The sequence below is a fragment of the Carcharodon carcharias genome, chromosome 32 (assembly GCF_017639515.1).
Source record: "Carcharodon carcharias isolate sCarCar2 chromosome 32, sCarCar2.pri, whole genome shotgun sequence".
In the NCBI taxonomy this organism is placed as follows: Eukaryota; Metazoa; Chordata; class Chondrichthyes; order Lamniformes; family Lamnidae; genus Carcharodon; species Carcharodon carcharias.
The window spans coordinates 22,577,518-22,592,347 of NC_054498.1; the positions used below are offsets into that span (position 1 = coordinate 22,577,518).

Sequence of the window (14,830 nt, forward strand, 5' to 3'; positions counted from 1 at the left end):
TGTAAATTTATTGCTCAATATTGAATTTTAAAAAAAATTCATGTTTAATATTGTGCCAAACCTTATCTGGCTGAAATCTGCTAATCAGCCCTGTGAATGAGAAAACAAATCGAAATGTGGTCCCCCACACGAAAAGGTTGGACAAGCCAAGGAGATGTCAAATTTTATTTAATCGTGCTCCTGTGAACTCCCTTGGGTCACTTTATAACATTAAAAGGTGCTATATAAATGCAGTTCTTCTCTCTGCCTCTGAAGGTGGACGGTGGTATTGATCTCAGCACTGTTAGTCTGTTTATCCATAAAAAAAATCTCAAAACCAAACAGATGGATTTCAACAAAACTCAATAGGGCATAGCCCAAGGTAGAACCTATTAGTTTTTAGCAAAGATGCAGATCAAAATCCAGACTTTAACATGAGATATGGCAAATTGACATTTTTTTTTAAAGAACGTTGTGGATTAATTGAGAATATTGCTGAAAGTCACAGCTGCCAAAACGTGAGCAGAGTTTTCACAGCAGTTGTTGGATGTGGATTGGCCTGAAGCCTCCTCAGTGATATAGAAGCCCTGAATAAAAAGGATTTACTTTTTCAGCTTTGTAGTTGCAGAGCATTAAGCAGGCATGGAAAAGCTTCAAGATCTGTGAGATTGTAATAATGTTGAGTTAACGCAGCATGGTAGAGGTATGTGCTGTACCAAGTGCCCTCTTCATTGTTATTGCTCTGTTTCTGCCTCTTATCCTGTGCCCCATTTTCCAACTCACCGTCTGTGCCCCAACCTATATCCTGGACTGGCTGTCAGTTCTCAATGCAAGGATTGAACGCTGCTCAATCCTCCTCTCCCAACAGGAAACGCTTAAGAGGCAAATCTATTTCTTCATTCATAGTCTGACTGAAAAAGCCCCATTAAAATGACAGCCTCAATAATAGTGAAGAGGGTTCACGCACAACAGATGATGGATTATCCCTCCACCTCCAAATATCATTTTGTTTCTTCTCATGGGAAACCAGCAGAGAGAAGAATCGATACGGAATACCCAAGCTGCTTTTACAATTAGTTAAGTTTGCTTTTGCATCTCTGCTTCCTACAGCACAAAAGGCAAATGCAAAACTGCTAGGGTTCGCTAAAACTGACTGCCATGATGACCTATTTTAAGCTTATTTTTTCTAATTGGCAGCAGTCATAAGGGTGTGCTCTTAGTATAAAAACACTTTCAGCCTGGCAACTGGCATCAGTGGCTGGAAATCCCAGAGAACAAAGTAGACACGGAGAGGATGGGACCAGAAAATGACAGGATTGGGAAATGGCTGCTCATACGGGCACAGGCAGTACCTGTTTGGAAAGTACTCACTTACAAAGGAGTGAAACTGCACTGTTCATGTCATGAAAGGTGAGAGAGTTTCAGGATACTTGCATACAGAGGGAATCCAAATACTAACAGAGAATGCATAATGTACAGCCACTTAACAGGATTCTGACTACCTGGCTGACCACATTGAATTAATAATTCAGGTAACTATCCTATAAAATGTAGTGATCACAGGGACAGGAGAAGGCCATTCAGGCCCTCGAGTCTGTTCTGCCATTCAATTAGATTATAGTTGATCTGCATCTCAACTTCATCTTGGTTCCATATTCCTCATTACCATTACATGGCAAAAATCTATCCGTTTTGAAATTCTCAATTAGTCTAGCCTCAGCTTTTACCACTACTCTAAGTGAAGAAGTCTTCCCTGAAAAACACTCCCTGAACAGTCTAGCAGTAATTTTAAGATGATGGCTCATTGTGCTATACTCCGCTCGCCAGAAGAAATAGTTTATCTACCCTATTAAACCCTTTTATCATCTTAAGCACCAAATTAGGTCACCCTTAATCTTTTCTGCAAGGAAATTCAAGCCTAGACAAGGTAACCTGTCCTTATAATTTAACTGTTAACCCTGGAATCATTCTAGTAAACCTGCACTTGCACTCCCTTGAAGGTCATTCTGAGGTGCAATGCCAAAAACTGAATACAGTACTCCAGATGCAGTCTAACAAGAGCTCGCACAACTGGAGCTTTCCTACCTCAACAAAATGTGCGTTATTAGCCATATCATACCATTACGGTATCCTACATGGATTCATACTCAAATCACTGATAAGGGAACGCTTTGTGGGGAAGAGTTGTGCATAGTTAGTTGCTATATTTACACCCATTTCAATAAGATGTCTGAAATAATTTAGCTATTGAATCACAGTCACCACCTCACCCTTTTACCTGGTTTTGTCATATTCTAATAGCTTGTCTTTGTGTTTAACAGCTTTCTCCAGCCCAGCTTTCAGAACCATTTCCTGATGAGGCAGCAGCTCCCTCTCAAAAGTATCAGGATTCCCTGCACCTAGAAATGTCCAACAGGTTTCAAATTACTCTTTTATTATATTTAAACAGTAAAACACTTGGAACTGGTTATAAAATAAGAGTCAAACGCCATTATAAAGTTTGCATGGAATCCTGAATTCAATATGATTAAACAGTGTGACCCAGGAAGCTTTAAAACTACATACCAACTCCTGTATACAATATTGGCAAGTGCTTTAGTTATTCAAAATTACATTTTGTTAACTGGATTATATACTTGTAACAAAAAGGTCTTGCTTTATATAGCACATTTCATGATTCCAGGACGTGCCAAACCACTTTATAGACCATTAGAGGACAACAAGCTCCCAGAACAACAATCCAAAAATGACCAAATAAATTGTGCTGGTTGAGAGAAAAATATTGGCCATGACACTGGGGAGAATGTTTTTCTTCAACATGGTGCCATGGATTCTTTTAGGTCCACCTGAGGGGGCAGACGGGGCCCTCATTTCAACTCTTTCTTGGACTCGAACTCAAGTTCTGTCGAAGGGTCATGAGGACTCGAAACGTCAACTCTTTTCTTCTCCGCCGATGCTGCCAGACCTGCTGAGTTTTTCCAGGTAATTCTGTTTTTGCCTCAGTTTAATATCTCATCTGAAGGACGGTAACTTTGATCGTGCAGAGGCAGCACTCCCTCATGTTATGATCCTCAAAGAGACCAACAAACCAAAAGAACCAAAATTTACCAAATGACCCCAACAAAAAAAACCGATGGACAAGATCTCACTTTTCATGACTTTTACTTTACAGACCAAAGCAAAATAAACATAAATTAAGCACGAATTAACAGGCAACATGTATGACAAGTTTCACATTAAATACCAAATACAGCAAAGATAGATCTAATGAATTTACTGGGCAGTCCCCTCAGCGTACATGGCACCAATATCAGCCACAAAATCCTTCAAAGCTCTGAATTTCCTCGGGTAGAATTCCAGCTCCAAGAAATTAGCCACCAATTCTCATCCTGCAGCAGCTTCCAATCGACTCAAGTTCTGAAGGCACTGTCTTCACCAAAACGACGCACTTCTGCAGAACCTCCTCACCTCTGCTCACGATTATGTGGATCCACCAGTATTGTCTTTATCCAAACCCTCAGTAACACCTCTGTGCATTTCATGGCCAGTTCTGGTCAATCAATTCCTTTAAAAATAACTGAAGCAGTGTCAATAACCTTATTTTTCCTCATCTCTGCTCCCAAATCCAGCCTGTGTGTTCAACTTTTTTCAACTGCACCACATCATTGCCATCTCTCACAACACCTGGTCACATGGGCCAGCTTTCGTGCCATCTGGGGTCACATGGGCCTATTTCCATGCTTCTTTTTTCATGTCATCCGATAATTCTTTGTGCACCTCACAGAAGAAAGGACAACGCCACACAAAGATGTCAGCTCCAACCTCTTGATCCTTCACCTACATTTTTGCAACTCTACATCGACTCCAATAGCCGCCAAATATTCTGGAACAAACCTCCTCTAACAGCATTGTTCATCGTTACAACTCTTCACCAGCAACAGCCTCTTTTTTATTATTTGTTCATGAGTTGTGGGAGTCATTGGCAAGGCCAGCATTTGTTACCCATCCCTAATTTCCCCTGAGGGCAGTTAAGAGTCAACCATATTGCTGCGAATCTGGAGTGACATGTAGGCCAGGCCAGGTAAGGATGGCTGATTTCCTTCCCTAAAGAACATTAGTGGACCAGATGGGTTTTTACAATTGGTGATAGTTTTTTGGTTCCCATTACTGAGACTAGTTTTCTTTTAATTAATTGAACTTAAAATTCCACCAGCTGATATGGTGGAATTTGAACCCGTGTCCCCAGAGAATTAGCTTGCACCTCTGGATTACTAGTCTAGTCTAGTGACATTACCACTATGCCACCATCTCCCGCTGTTCTTCCCATTCTGCCTCTGCACTGATGCTTCCACAGTGACCAGCCACCACTTTACACACTAATGCTGGTGCTGCCACCACCTGGCTCAAGTTCAAACAGCAACACTGAGGCCAGCCCCCGAGACTCCCAAAAGCACAGAGTCCATCACACTTTATACGGCAGTGAGATATCAAGATCCCAATTGGCTGTATTATACCCCTGCGTAGCCAGTTGGTGAAGGAAGAAACCAGAGTCTGCCTATACTTGGAATAGATTTATTCACAGAGTAAAACATTACAGATATATATATTATCTCTCTCCTGACTTCACTCTCCTCCTGTTATGTTTCTCTTGAAACAACAGTTGTGAGTTAAACAAACTAATGATTAAACTAATTAACTAACGATTAACCCCTTAAAGGGGCACTGTAACAAAAACAAAACTTTAAAGGAAACTTATCAAAATTAAATTAAAATAACATTTAGGGGGGAAATAATGCACTCCAGCCCCTGCAGTGCCCACCAGTTGGGGAAGGCCTCAAGCGTACAGGTGGACACCGCATGTTTCCTCTCCAAGAACACCTGAGCAGGAACCTAGCCGTGGTACAGAGGCAATGGTTGGGCCGAATGACCCCCACCACCACCTCCGACTCCCCCCTACCATCTACTGCCTGGACCGTTAATGGTCGGGCCCAGGAGCAGGCCAACAAAGAGCTCTTCTGCCCTGTTTTCATCTCCGCCCCCCCCACTGGGTGGTCAAAGATCATGAGCACAGGGCTGAAGTGCAAACAAAGCTGGAGGAGCAGCCCTCACAAGTAGTGGAAACGGGGCAGCAACCCCGGACAACCTACATACACATGGAACATGGATTCCTCAAGGCAGGAAATACAGGTAGCCTGGGAGTCCATGAACCATCCTGATCAACTGTTGCACAGGACTGCAACACCCTCCACGCTAAACCCCCGGTGGAAAAGGGGAGGACTCCCACATAGAGAGACCACCACCGAGGAGGGCGGGGGAGACTCTGCCATCTCCGGGTGGGTGGCACTTCAGGATCCCACAGCGTGTCCAGATGGCTGACGAAGGTGAGGAAGTGGAGGGCATGAAAGCAGCAGCCCGTACAGGGGTTTTCCAGGTGACAGCTCAAATTGTGGGGTTGAGGTTCCCACGGGAGGTTTCAGGGCCTGGGGCCTATGTGAAATTCCGTTCAAACAGGTGTCAGTTCAGACCGGAGTCCACCACACACTTGAGCCACCTCGATACCTTGAGTGCAATCGAGGCCGAGCACCATGTTTTTAAGGTTCTGGATGACTTTGGCCACAATCTGGACATCCAAAGATGCAGAACGCAGAAGTTCTATTGGCAAACATCCAGCCTGCTCCTCCACCATCCAGAGACATCTCAAACATTGGCATCCCCAGCAGCCCAAGCCCTCTCTTCCACCAGCCACATGAACCCTTATTGGTGGAGGTGTGGGTTCTTGAGCAGTGGCTCTCAGGCATTAGCCGCTACTCCTGACAGGAGCGCCCTCTGGCATGAGCAACCATGTTCCAAATTTTGATCAGTTCCTGGTAAAATACAGCTAACTCCTGCAAGGAGGCTCAGAGACCTTCCAGGTCTGTAAACAGCAGCTGCAGGTCATAATTGAGGCCGTGCAGCTGTCAGAAGAAATAAGTCACCAGCGCACATCTGGGAGGGGGCTTGACGTAAACGGTCTGCGGGGTCTGAGGATGGAAAGTCGGCACCTGGGTGCGAGGGCACACCACCACCTAACTGCAGGAAACTTGTACCTCAGCAGTGACCCAGTGCATCCTTTTGTCCAGAAGAAGTCGACGAGCTTCTTCTGTATCTTAGTGACAAATTCAAGGGGAGGGATCAAAGTAATCAACTGATACCATAACATGGCAGCCATCAGTTGGTTTATGACCAGCACTCAGCCCCTGTGGGATAGCACTCTGAGCAGTCCTGTCCGATGCCCTAGGAGAGTGGCGACTTTGACCTCCTGCCAGTTTTTAAATTCCATCAAAGGCCATGGTGGGATCTGAACCCATGGCCCCAAAGAATTAGCCTGGGCCTCTGGATTACTAGCCTAGTGACTTAACCACTACGCCACCACTTCCCCATGCTGTTCCCTTGCTGCCTCTGCCCACAGTAATTTCCATGGTGACCAGCCACCACTTTACACACCAATAGTGGTTGAGCGCAAGCTCAAACAGCAATACCAAGGCCAGTTCCAAGGTTCCCAAAGGCACAGAGTCTGTCACACTCTATATTGCAGTCAAGGGTCAAGATTCAAGGTGGCTGTATTATACTCCTGGGTAGCCAGTTGGTGAAGAAAGAAATGCACTTCAAGGTGACTTGCCTTTCAATTATGCCCTCTCCCCCTGGCAGTAACTCAGGACTTTGTACTTTTCTTTGATAAGCAGTGGAAGTTTGCCACAACAATTTGCATTGCATCATTCATTACTGTAGCAAGTAGCAACCATCTGAAGAGTTGGTAGATCCATAGCTGTACTGAACCTCATTCACTGTTCAGACAGACACTGGCTGTTCTCCTTAGAGCAGAGAAGGTTAAAAGAAGACTTTCCGTAAACATTTAAAAGCATGAAGTGTTTTGATAGTTTCTCATTTACTCGATTTCAGAGTAAAGAATCCAGGCCCACATGCAGCAAGACCTGGAGAACATCCAGGCTTGGGCTGATATGTGCCAAGTAACATTCATAGCACACAAGTGCCAAGCAATGACCATCCCCAACAAGAGAGAACCTAACCAAGTCCCCTTGACATTCAATGGCATTAGCATCGCTGAAACCCCTCCCATTAACAACCTGGGGTTACTATTGACCAGAAATTGAACTGTGATAGCCATACAAAAATTGGGCATGCATGAGGCTAGGAATTCTGTGGTGAGTAACTCACCTCCTGACTCTCCAAAGCCTGTCCACCATCTACAAGGCACACATCAGGAGTGTGATGGAATACTCCCCACTTGCCTCGATGAGTGCAGTTCCAACAACACTCAAGAAGCTGGACACCATCCAGGACAAAGCAGCCTGCTTGATTGGCATCCCATCCAAAAACATCCACTCTCTCCAACACCGGCGCACAGTGGCAGCAGTATGTACCATCTACTAGGCATTGCAAGGAACTGCAGAAACTCACTAAGCCTCCTTTGACTGCAAACCCATGACTTCTACCACCTAGAAGGACCATCTGCAAGCTCCTCTCCAAGCCACTAACCATCCTGACTTGGAACTATATCGCCATTCTTTCACTGTCACTGGGTCAAAATCCTGGAACTCCCCCCAAACAGCACTGTGGGTGTACCTACACCACATGGGCTGCAGCGGTTCAAGAAAGCAGCTCACCAACACCTTCAGTAGAGCAATTAGAGGTGAGCAATAATAATGCTGGCTGAGCCAGCGATGCCCACATCCTGTGAAAGAATATTTTTAAAAATTCCGGTGGCAGAAGGGTCAGTAACAGACACAGATTTAAGGCAATTAGCAAAAGAACCAGGCAACGGGAGGTCATTTTCTGTTTTAAGCAGAGTGAAATGGGGATGGGGGCACTAGCACAGTGGTAAAGTCACTGGGCTAGGAATCCAGAGGTCTAATGCTCTGGGGACATGGATACAAATCCATGGTAGCTGGTGGAATTTAAACTCAATTAATAAATCTGGAATATAAAGCTAGTCTCAGTAATGATAACATGAAAACTACTTTTGATTGTAGTAAAAATCCATCCGGTCCACATGTCTTTTAGCGAAGGAAATCTGTGGTCCTTATCCAGTATGGTCAACGTGACTCCAGACCCACAGCAATGTGGTTGCCTCTTAACTTCACTCAAAGGCAATTAGGGACGGGCAACAAATGCTGGCCGTGCCAGTGACACCCACATCCCATAAAAGAATAAAGAAAAATAAACTGATATGATTGGAAATTGGTAATGATTAGAAACCACCTGACAGGGTGATGGTAGCACATTGGATAAATATTTGGAGACAAAATTTATCATCCTTTGGAGACAGAGCCAAGGAGTGGGATGAAATGATTCAATGATTGAAAGCAATTGTTGATTTTAATCTATACGTAAGCAAGGGACATGAACATTCAGATAAGTAGATGCATTTGTGGAAAGGAATATTCAGATCATAATAATATCGAAGAGCAAAACATCATAAACTGTAGAATTATTGGTCTAGATAACATAAATGTCAGCTTTGATTCTGTGGGTAACATTCTTGCATGAGTTCGAAGATCATGGATTCAATCCTCACACCGGAGACCTAACATAATCCAGGCTGACACGCCAATGCAGTACTGAGGAAGTGCTGCACTGTCAGACCTGTCATCTTTCAGAACATTAAGCTGAGGTCTCGTCTCTCCCCTCAGGTAGAGGTAAAAGATGCTATGATGCTATTTCAAAGGTCATCGTAAATGCATGGAATAAAGGAGAGAGCTCTATGGGCATTCCCGTTAGAAACCGATGGATAGCAATCTGAAGAGGGAGCCCTCGCTCAAGGCACAGATCAAATCCATCCTGTAACTGGATTTTCTTTTGGTGAACAAGTTGATCAAATTGGAAAGTTTGCTCAAAGCGAAAGATGCTTGTGCTGGGAAATAGGCCATTCCAGCCAAAGGCAGAATAGCATTACATCCCATCAGCCATGGCTGGATTCAAACCCTGATCTTGGAATGGAGAGATCTGTTACATTAGAATACACACTTCCGTGCAAGGAGTATGGTTCCTTGGGCTCTGCTACTTCAATGGTCATTCTTCACAGGTAGGAAACGTTGACACACTGGTCTGTTTTAGGAGGCATTGGACCCAAACCAATCCTGCACATATTCCAACTTTCCAGCAGAGATCATCATTCATCAGAAGCAAATAACATGGGTAATTATATGGTTATAAAGCGGTTTAATACAATAAAAATAGAGAAGTTGTTTCCATCTGTTGGAAGTCCAAAGCTAGGAGCCATAAATATAACGTAGACACTAATAAATCCAATAGGGAATTTCACAGAAATTTCTTTACCCAATGAGTGGTAAGAATGTGGAATTTGCTACAATATGGAACAGTTGAGGCAAGTTACACAGATAATTTAAGAGGCAGCTGGATAAACACATAGGGAGAAAGCAATAGAAGATTTTGCTGGTAGGGTTAATTGAAAAAGGGTGGGAGGAGGATCATACGAAGCTAAAAAAACATCATAGACCATTGAGCCAAATGTTGCTATGATGTACGTTCTATTTAATTCCCCTTCAAGACACAAGGTGAGTTGCAGCATGCTCCCTGCACCACAACTAATTTACAACTGACCAAGAACTGAACTCAGGACTTCAGATCTGTCAGGGTCAATTACATGTTACCTTTAAACAGATCCAATGGAGAACACCAATAAATATTTCCAATTATCAAATACACAGCAATCGTAAATAACTAACCTGTAGTCCCCATGAGTTTCTTGCGTAATTTCTGACTCTTGTTTGAGTCACGGACAAGGATCTCTTGCTCTTCCTTGGTACAGACCTACAAGAGTTACATTTAGATTAAGGAATGATGCAGGGACTAAGAGGTAATACTTACAGGAAAGGCTGAATAGGCAGGGGTGCTTTTCTCTAGAAAAGAGAAGGCCAAGGGATGACCCAACAGTGGTCTTTAGATAATAAAATGTTCGATAAGTCAGACGTAACAAAAACGTTTCCACTTATGAGACAGTCCAAAATTACAGATCATAAATATAAAAAGAGTCACTAATATATGCAATGGGAAACTCAGGAGAAACTTCTTTAACCAGAGCGGTGAGAATGTGGAACTCAGCATCACAAGGAGTGGCTGAGGTAAATAACATAGATACATTTAGGGAGAAGCTGGGTAAACACATAGGAGAGAAAGGAATACAAGGTTATGCTGATAAGGTTTTGATGAAGAGTGATAGAAGGAGATTTGTTTGGATCATAAATGTTGGCTTGGAATAGCTCAGCTGAATGGCCTACTTCTGTGATGCAAAGCTCTATGTAATGCGTATGTGTTCTTCAGGTACACATATTCTTTTCCTATCGAAAAGGGAGTTAAGGCATGACTTCCCTTCAGTTTATGGAGTCACTTAAGCCAAATTACTCCAATTTCTAAATATCCCGTTCAAAGCTTGTCCTCAATAAATGGAGGAACGCTCCCCAATATTCTCTCTTTCTTCCTATATCAGTTATTTAAAAGGAAAAATTTGAAAAATAAATATGTCAAAAATATTCCTAACCACTGGAGCTTTAAGTTTCAATGTACAGAAATGGCACAACTTTGCTCTGCTTAATGTGTAGCTGCCACATAAGGGAGGTTTTAACATTACATGAAGGACATCTTGAAAGCCAAGATCCAGGAAAGCATCATCTCTAGGCAAAAACAAATACTATGCATAATTTTCTACCATTAAGGTATAGCCAATTCTACAAAATACAATGAAGCATTCTGTGCAGTGCCAAAGGAGTCTTCAGGTGGGAGTGGTGTCATTTGTTCAATGGCCATGCTCAAATCAAAGCACAGTGACAGTTCCACAATGCGATAAATGGTACAAACGGTAGTCAGATGAAGACATCACATTTCAGTGGGCACACACAAGTTTGAGCCGCTGACATTGAGAAGGAGCATAATTAATAAATGCAGTTGAAATTAGACATTGCTGAAGCATCTGGGATGAATGAGTATTAATCAATGTGCTCACACTGTCAGGCTTAAACAGATTTGTCTTATCAAATTAGTCATTGCTTACGGTAAAAGTATTAAACAGGTAGGGGAAAAACAAATTTTCCAGCTAATTACAATCCTGCTTATTAACACTCCCCAAAACCTTCCTGTTTTCTTCTCTTCTGCTGAGGAGTTGAGTTGAGCTATCATTGGATTATGTGTCAAGGACCTCAAATGGCCGTTTTTGTGCATCAGCCTGGTACCCAATCGTGAGCCATAGTCCACCCACCAGGAATGTTCATACCATGCACACTTACCAGCTAGGGTCAGTGAATGGCAATAAGTGAATTGGCCAAATTTCATTCTTAGCCGATTGTAGTACCCCTCCCACCTGCCTTCCCTCCCTGAACCATTTCTTGGGCTGAGATCAGCTAACCCAACACAGACTATGGAATGGACCAGTTCCTGACCAATAGATTTCAAGAACACATCGCAAGGTATATTTAGCTATCATGAGAGGTAAATTGAACTGAATTAACATTTTCCATAGAAATCAGAATCAAACGACAGATATCAGTGAGACAGCACAGCTGGCAATTCTATACATCTCGATCAATACAGAGGCCAGCCATTTGCTCCCTTCCATAAGGAATACAAGCACAGAATATCTCACTACCCAGGAAGCAGAGCCTTCATCAGAGAGAATTACGCACTCACCAGCGTTCCACAAAATAAGCAGGGACCCGATCCCTCCTGCATGCAGACAATACGGCCGCAACCCAGGCAGTTGTTGATTAATTTGTGCGTTTGTCCTAAACATTCACAGGGATGACGGCCAGGGAGAGTGACAGCAAGTCGGTCCTCACCCTCCTTTGTGTACAGGGACAGGTACTTTGTCTTCTTCTTGGATGCAGAATTAGTCTCTTGCACCTGGTTAAAAACAGAAGTAAAAAGTGTAATGTAGAAAACAAAGCAGCCAATTTGTGCACAGGAAGCTCCCACACAACAGCAATGGCAAGATAATCACTTTCCGGTGATGTTGATCGAGGGACAAATATTGCCCAAGACACCAGGGAGAACTTCCCTGCTCTTCTTCCAATAGTGCCGTATGATCTTTTACGTTCACCTGCGAGGGTAGACAGAGCCTCGTTTAAAGTCTCAACCGAAAGATAACACCTCTGGCAGTGCAGCACATGCTCAGTACTGCACCGGGAGTGTGTGCGTCTAGATTTTATGTGCTGAAGTGGGATTTGAACCCACAACCTCTGACTAAAGAGGGGAGAGTGCTACTGACTGAGCTGCAGATCGAACCTTGATCAGAAAGCAGCTGTTTTCAACAGTCACTTCTGCTTTCGCCACAGTGCAAATATCTTCTCTTGCATCCTCAAATTCCTATAGGACGGTTTCAATCCTAGCTGGACACAATAAACATATCCAGACCCTTTCCACGTCTCCTGAGTATCCTGGAAGTTAATTAAATCATAAAAAATCCCTCCATAAGCAGTGCTTCACACCTCCCAATGACTGATTGCAAAGCAGAATAGGTTGAACTCTGGAACAGAAACTGAGTAAAGGACTGTCGCAAGGGCACAATCTGAAATTATCTACAAAGTGCACAAAAATCTCCATGAGCTGCTTCATGGACCGCATGCAAACCAAATTCCTAATCTCTGATGTACTGAGGAGTTGGAGTTTTTCCCCAATTGGCTCTTGTTCCCTGTCGGTTAATTTGAAAGCAATGGTGATAAAGTTCTATGAAGAGATCTCCATAAACAAGCATGAATTTGTGGGGAGAATATTGATTTTAAAATCAAAAGTGTTTTCTACCCTCCAAGAAAGAAATGACCAATATATTACATTTTCTAGGGTTGTCAATCTTTTGGAAAAATTTGAAATAAGCCTTATGATCAGAGTTGGATCTATTAAACAGAGAAGCTTTGTTTTATTTTAAATGAGTAAGATTACACTTGGTTAACTCAACTTGTATCCTCTTTGCCTAACTGTGCTGCCATCAACTACATTTCCTGGTTGTAGGTAGCTGCCAATGTTTCCTATAGCCAACTACCAGGGACTGGTCCAGTCAGGAGTTACCTGTCCAACTTTCTCCGTCACAGTGAAACAACATAGCTCAGGGCAGCTGCCTGGAGATGTCACACTTTAACCAGGCTCTGACCAAGTGACCCAGGACTCAATGCTACATTCAAAGAAAGAAGGAGCTTTGTTTTCTTGGATGCAACATTAGCCTCTGGGAGTGGAGACTGTTTGCCTAGCGAAATATTTTAAATGGGCTCTGGGGAAGGTAGGAATGCTAAAATCGGAAAGTGAACAGGATAATAAAGTGGAGAGAGTGAGAAGAGGGAGGGAGAGGGAGAAGGGGAAGGAAAAAAAATGTACTCCCGGTGAAAGAGTTGAGAGTCCGGTTGTAAGCTTGGAGCCGGTGCTCAAATTAGCAGGTGTTTTTCCCCCACGGGTAGAGTAGCACATTTCACAATGATTGATGCAACATGCTGGGGAGACAGGTAACCAAATAGCTAACACACCTCTATGCTAACACCACCACATCCAATCTCATGAAGACCCCATCTTGCGTCATTCATTCGAAATTATCATTCATATTGGTTTTAATAACATAACTCATTTTGATGCATGTCTTTCTTCAAAGAATATACATGGCTCCATTCAAAACCTGTACCACTCAATCTTCATCCACGTCAGTGTTTGCAGCCCTAATATAATTCCAATCTGGCTGCTCCCAGCAGTCAGCTTTCATTATTCGAGGGATAAGAACTAACGGGGGTGCTAGTCACAGACAATCCACACAGGCAATCCACACAACATCTTCTGCTGGTTTTCAAAGTAGAACTAACAGCAGTTCTGAAGAATGTTTCGAGACTTGGCCGATTCCGTGCGCCTGGGGAAAGTCCAAGTTACAAAATCATAGAATTGTTATAGCACAGAAAGAGGCCATTCCGCCTATAGTGTCTGCACTGCCTCTCCGAATGAACAATTCACCCGCTTTCTCCCCATGACCCTGTATGTTCTTTTTCAGATAACAATCGAATTCCTCTATCTCAGGCACACAAATAGTTGCTTGGTAGTACAAAACTGGAGTATTGCTGAAAGAAAAGAGGCATGTTGTCGAAGCTTTTCACCCTGCACTCATCAGGACAACTGCGCAAGATCCTATCAAACACCATTTCCCTTCAGCCATTCACAATAGGCAGCATACTGACCATACTCAACCAGCCCACGCCTGCAAAACTCAGAAGTGGCCAATATTAGATGCGATTTCACAATTGGATAGCACTTACTGAACAAATCATAGAATGTTACGGAACAGAAGGAGGCCATTCGGCCCAATGTGTCCACACCAGCTCTCAAAATGAACATTATGACTTAATGCCATTCTCCTGCCTTTTACCTGTACCCTTGCTATTCAATTTCTATTCAAATAATCATCCAATGTCCTCTTGAATGCCTCGTTTGAACCTTCCTCCACCACACTTTTAGGCAGTGCATTTCAGACTCAAACTACTCACTACGTGAAGAAGTCTTTTCTCACTTCGCATTTGCTTCTTTTGCAAATCACTTTAAATCTGTGCCCTCTCGTTCTCCTTTTACAAGCAGGAACAGTTTCTCCCTATCAAGTGTGCAAAGAATTACACCAGCAACCTATTCAAGATCATGTCAGGCTCACAACGTGGCTCCGTTACACTTGCTAGAAGCTGTATATATTCATAGGCAGGGCCCTGTCCTTTGCAAACAGAAGAATATATCCAGGCATTGAGCCTTTTCAATTAAACAAAAGCATGGGAAATAACTGTTCCCTGGTTGCATTCTCCATGGCAATGCCTCAACCAGAATCCAC

General features: G+C 43.2%; 1 protein-coding gene across 1 annotated transcript in view; it reads right to left on the minus strand.

The window, feature by feature from the left end:
* Positions 1–14,830, minus strand: part of trip4 (thyroid hormone receptor interactor 4) — a 133,037-nt gene that overhangs the window by 100,192 nt on the left and 18,015 nt on the right. The window contains exons 5-7 of the mRNA XM_041178649.1: positions 11,680–11,892; positions 9,726–9,810; positions 2,258–2,378 (exon numbers count right to left, since the gene is read on the minus strand). Coding sequence (XP_041034583.1) covers positions 2,258–2,378; positions 9,726–9,810; positions 11,680–11,892 — 419 coding nt within the window. The remainder of the gene's footprint in view (positions 1–2,257; positions 2,379–9,725; positions 9,811–11,679; positions 11,893–14,830) is intronic.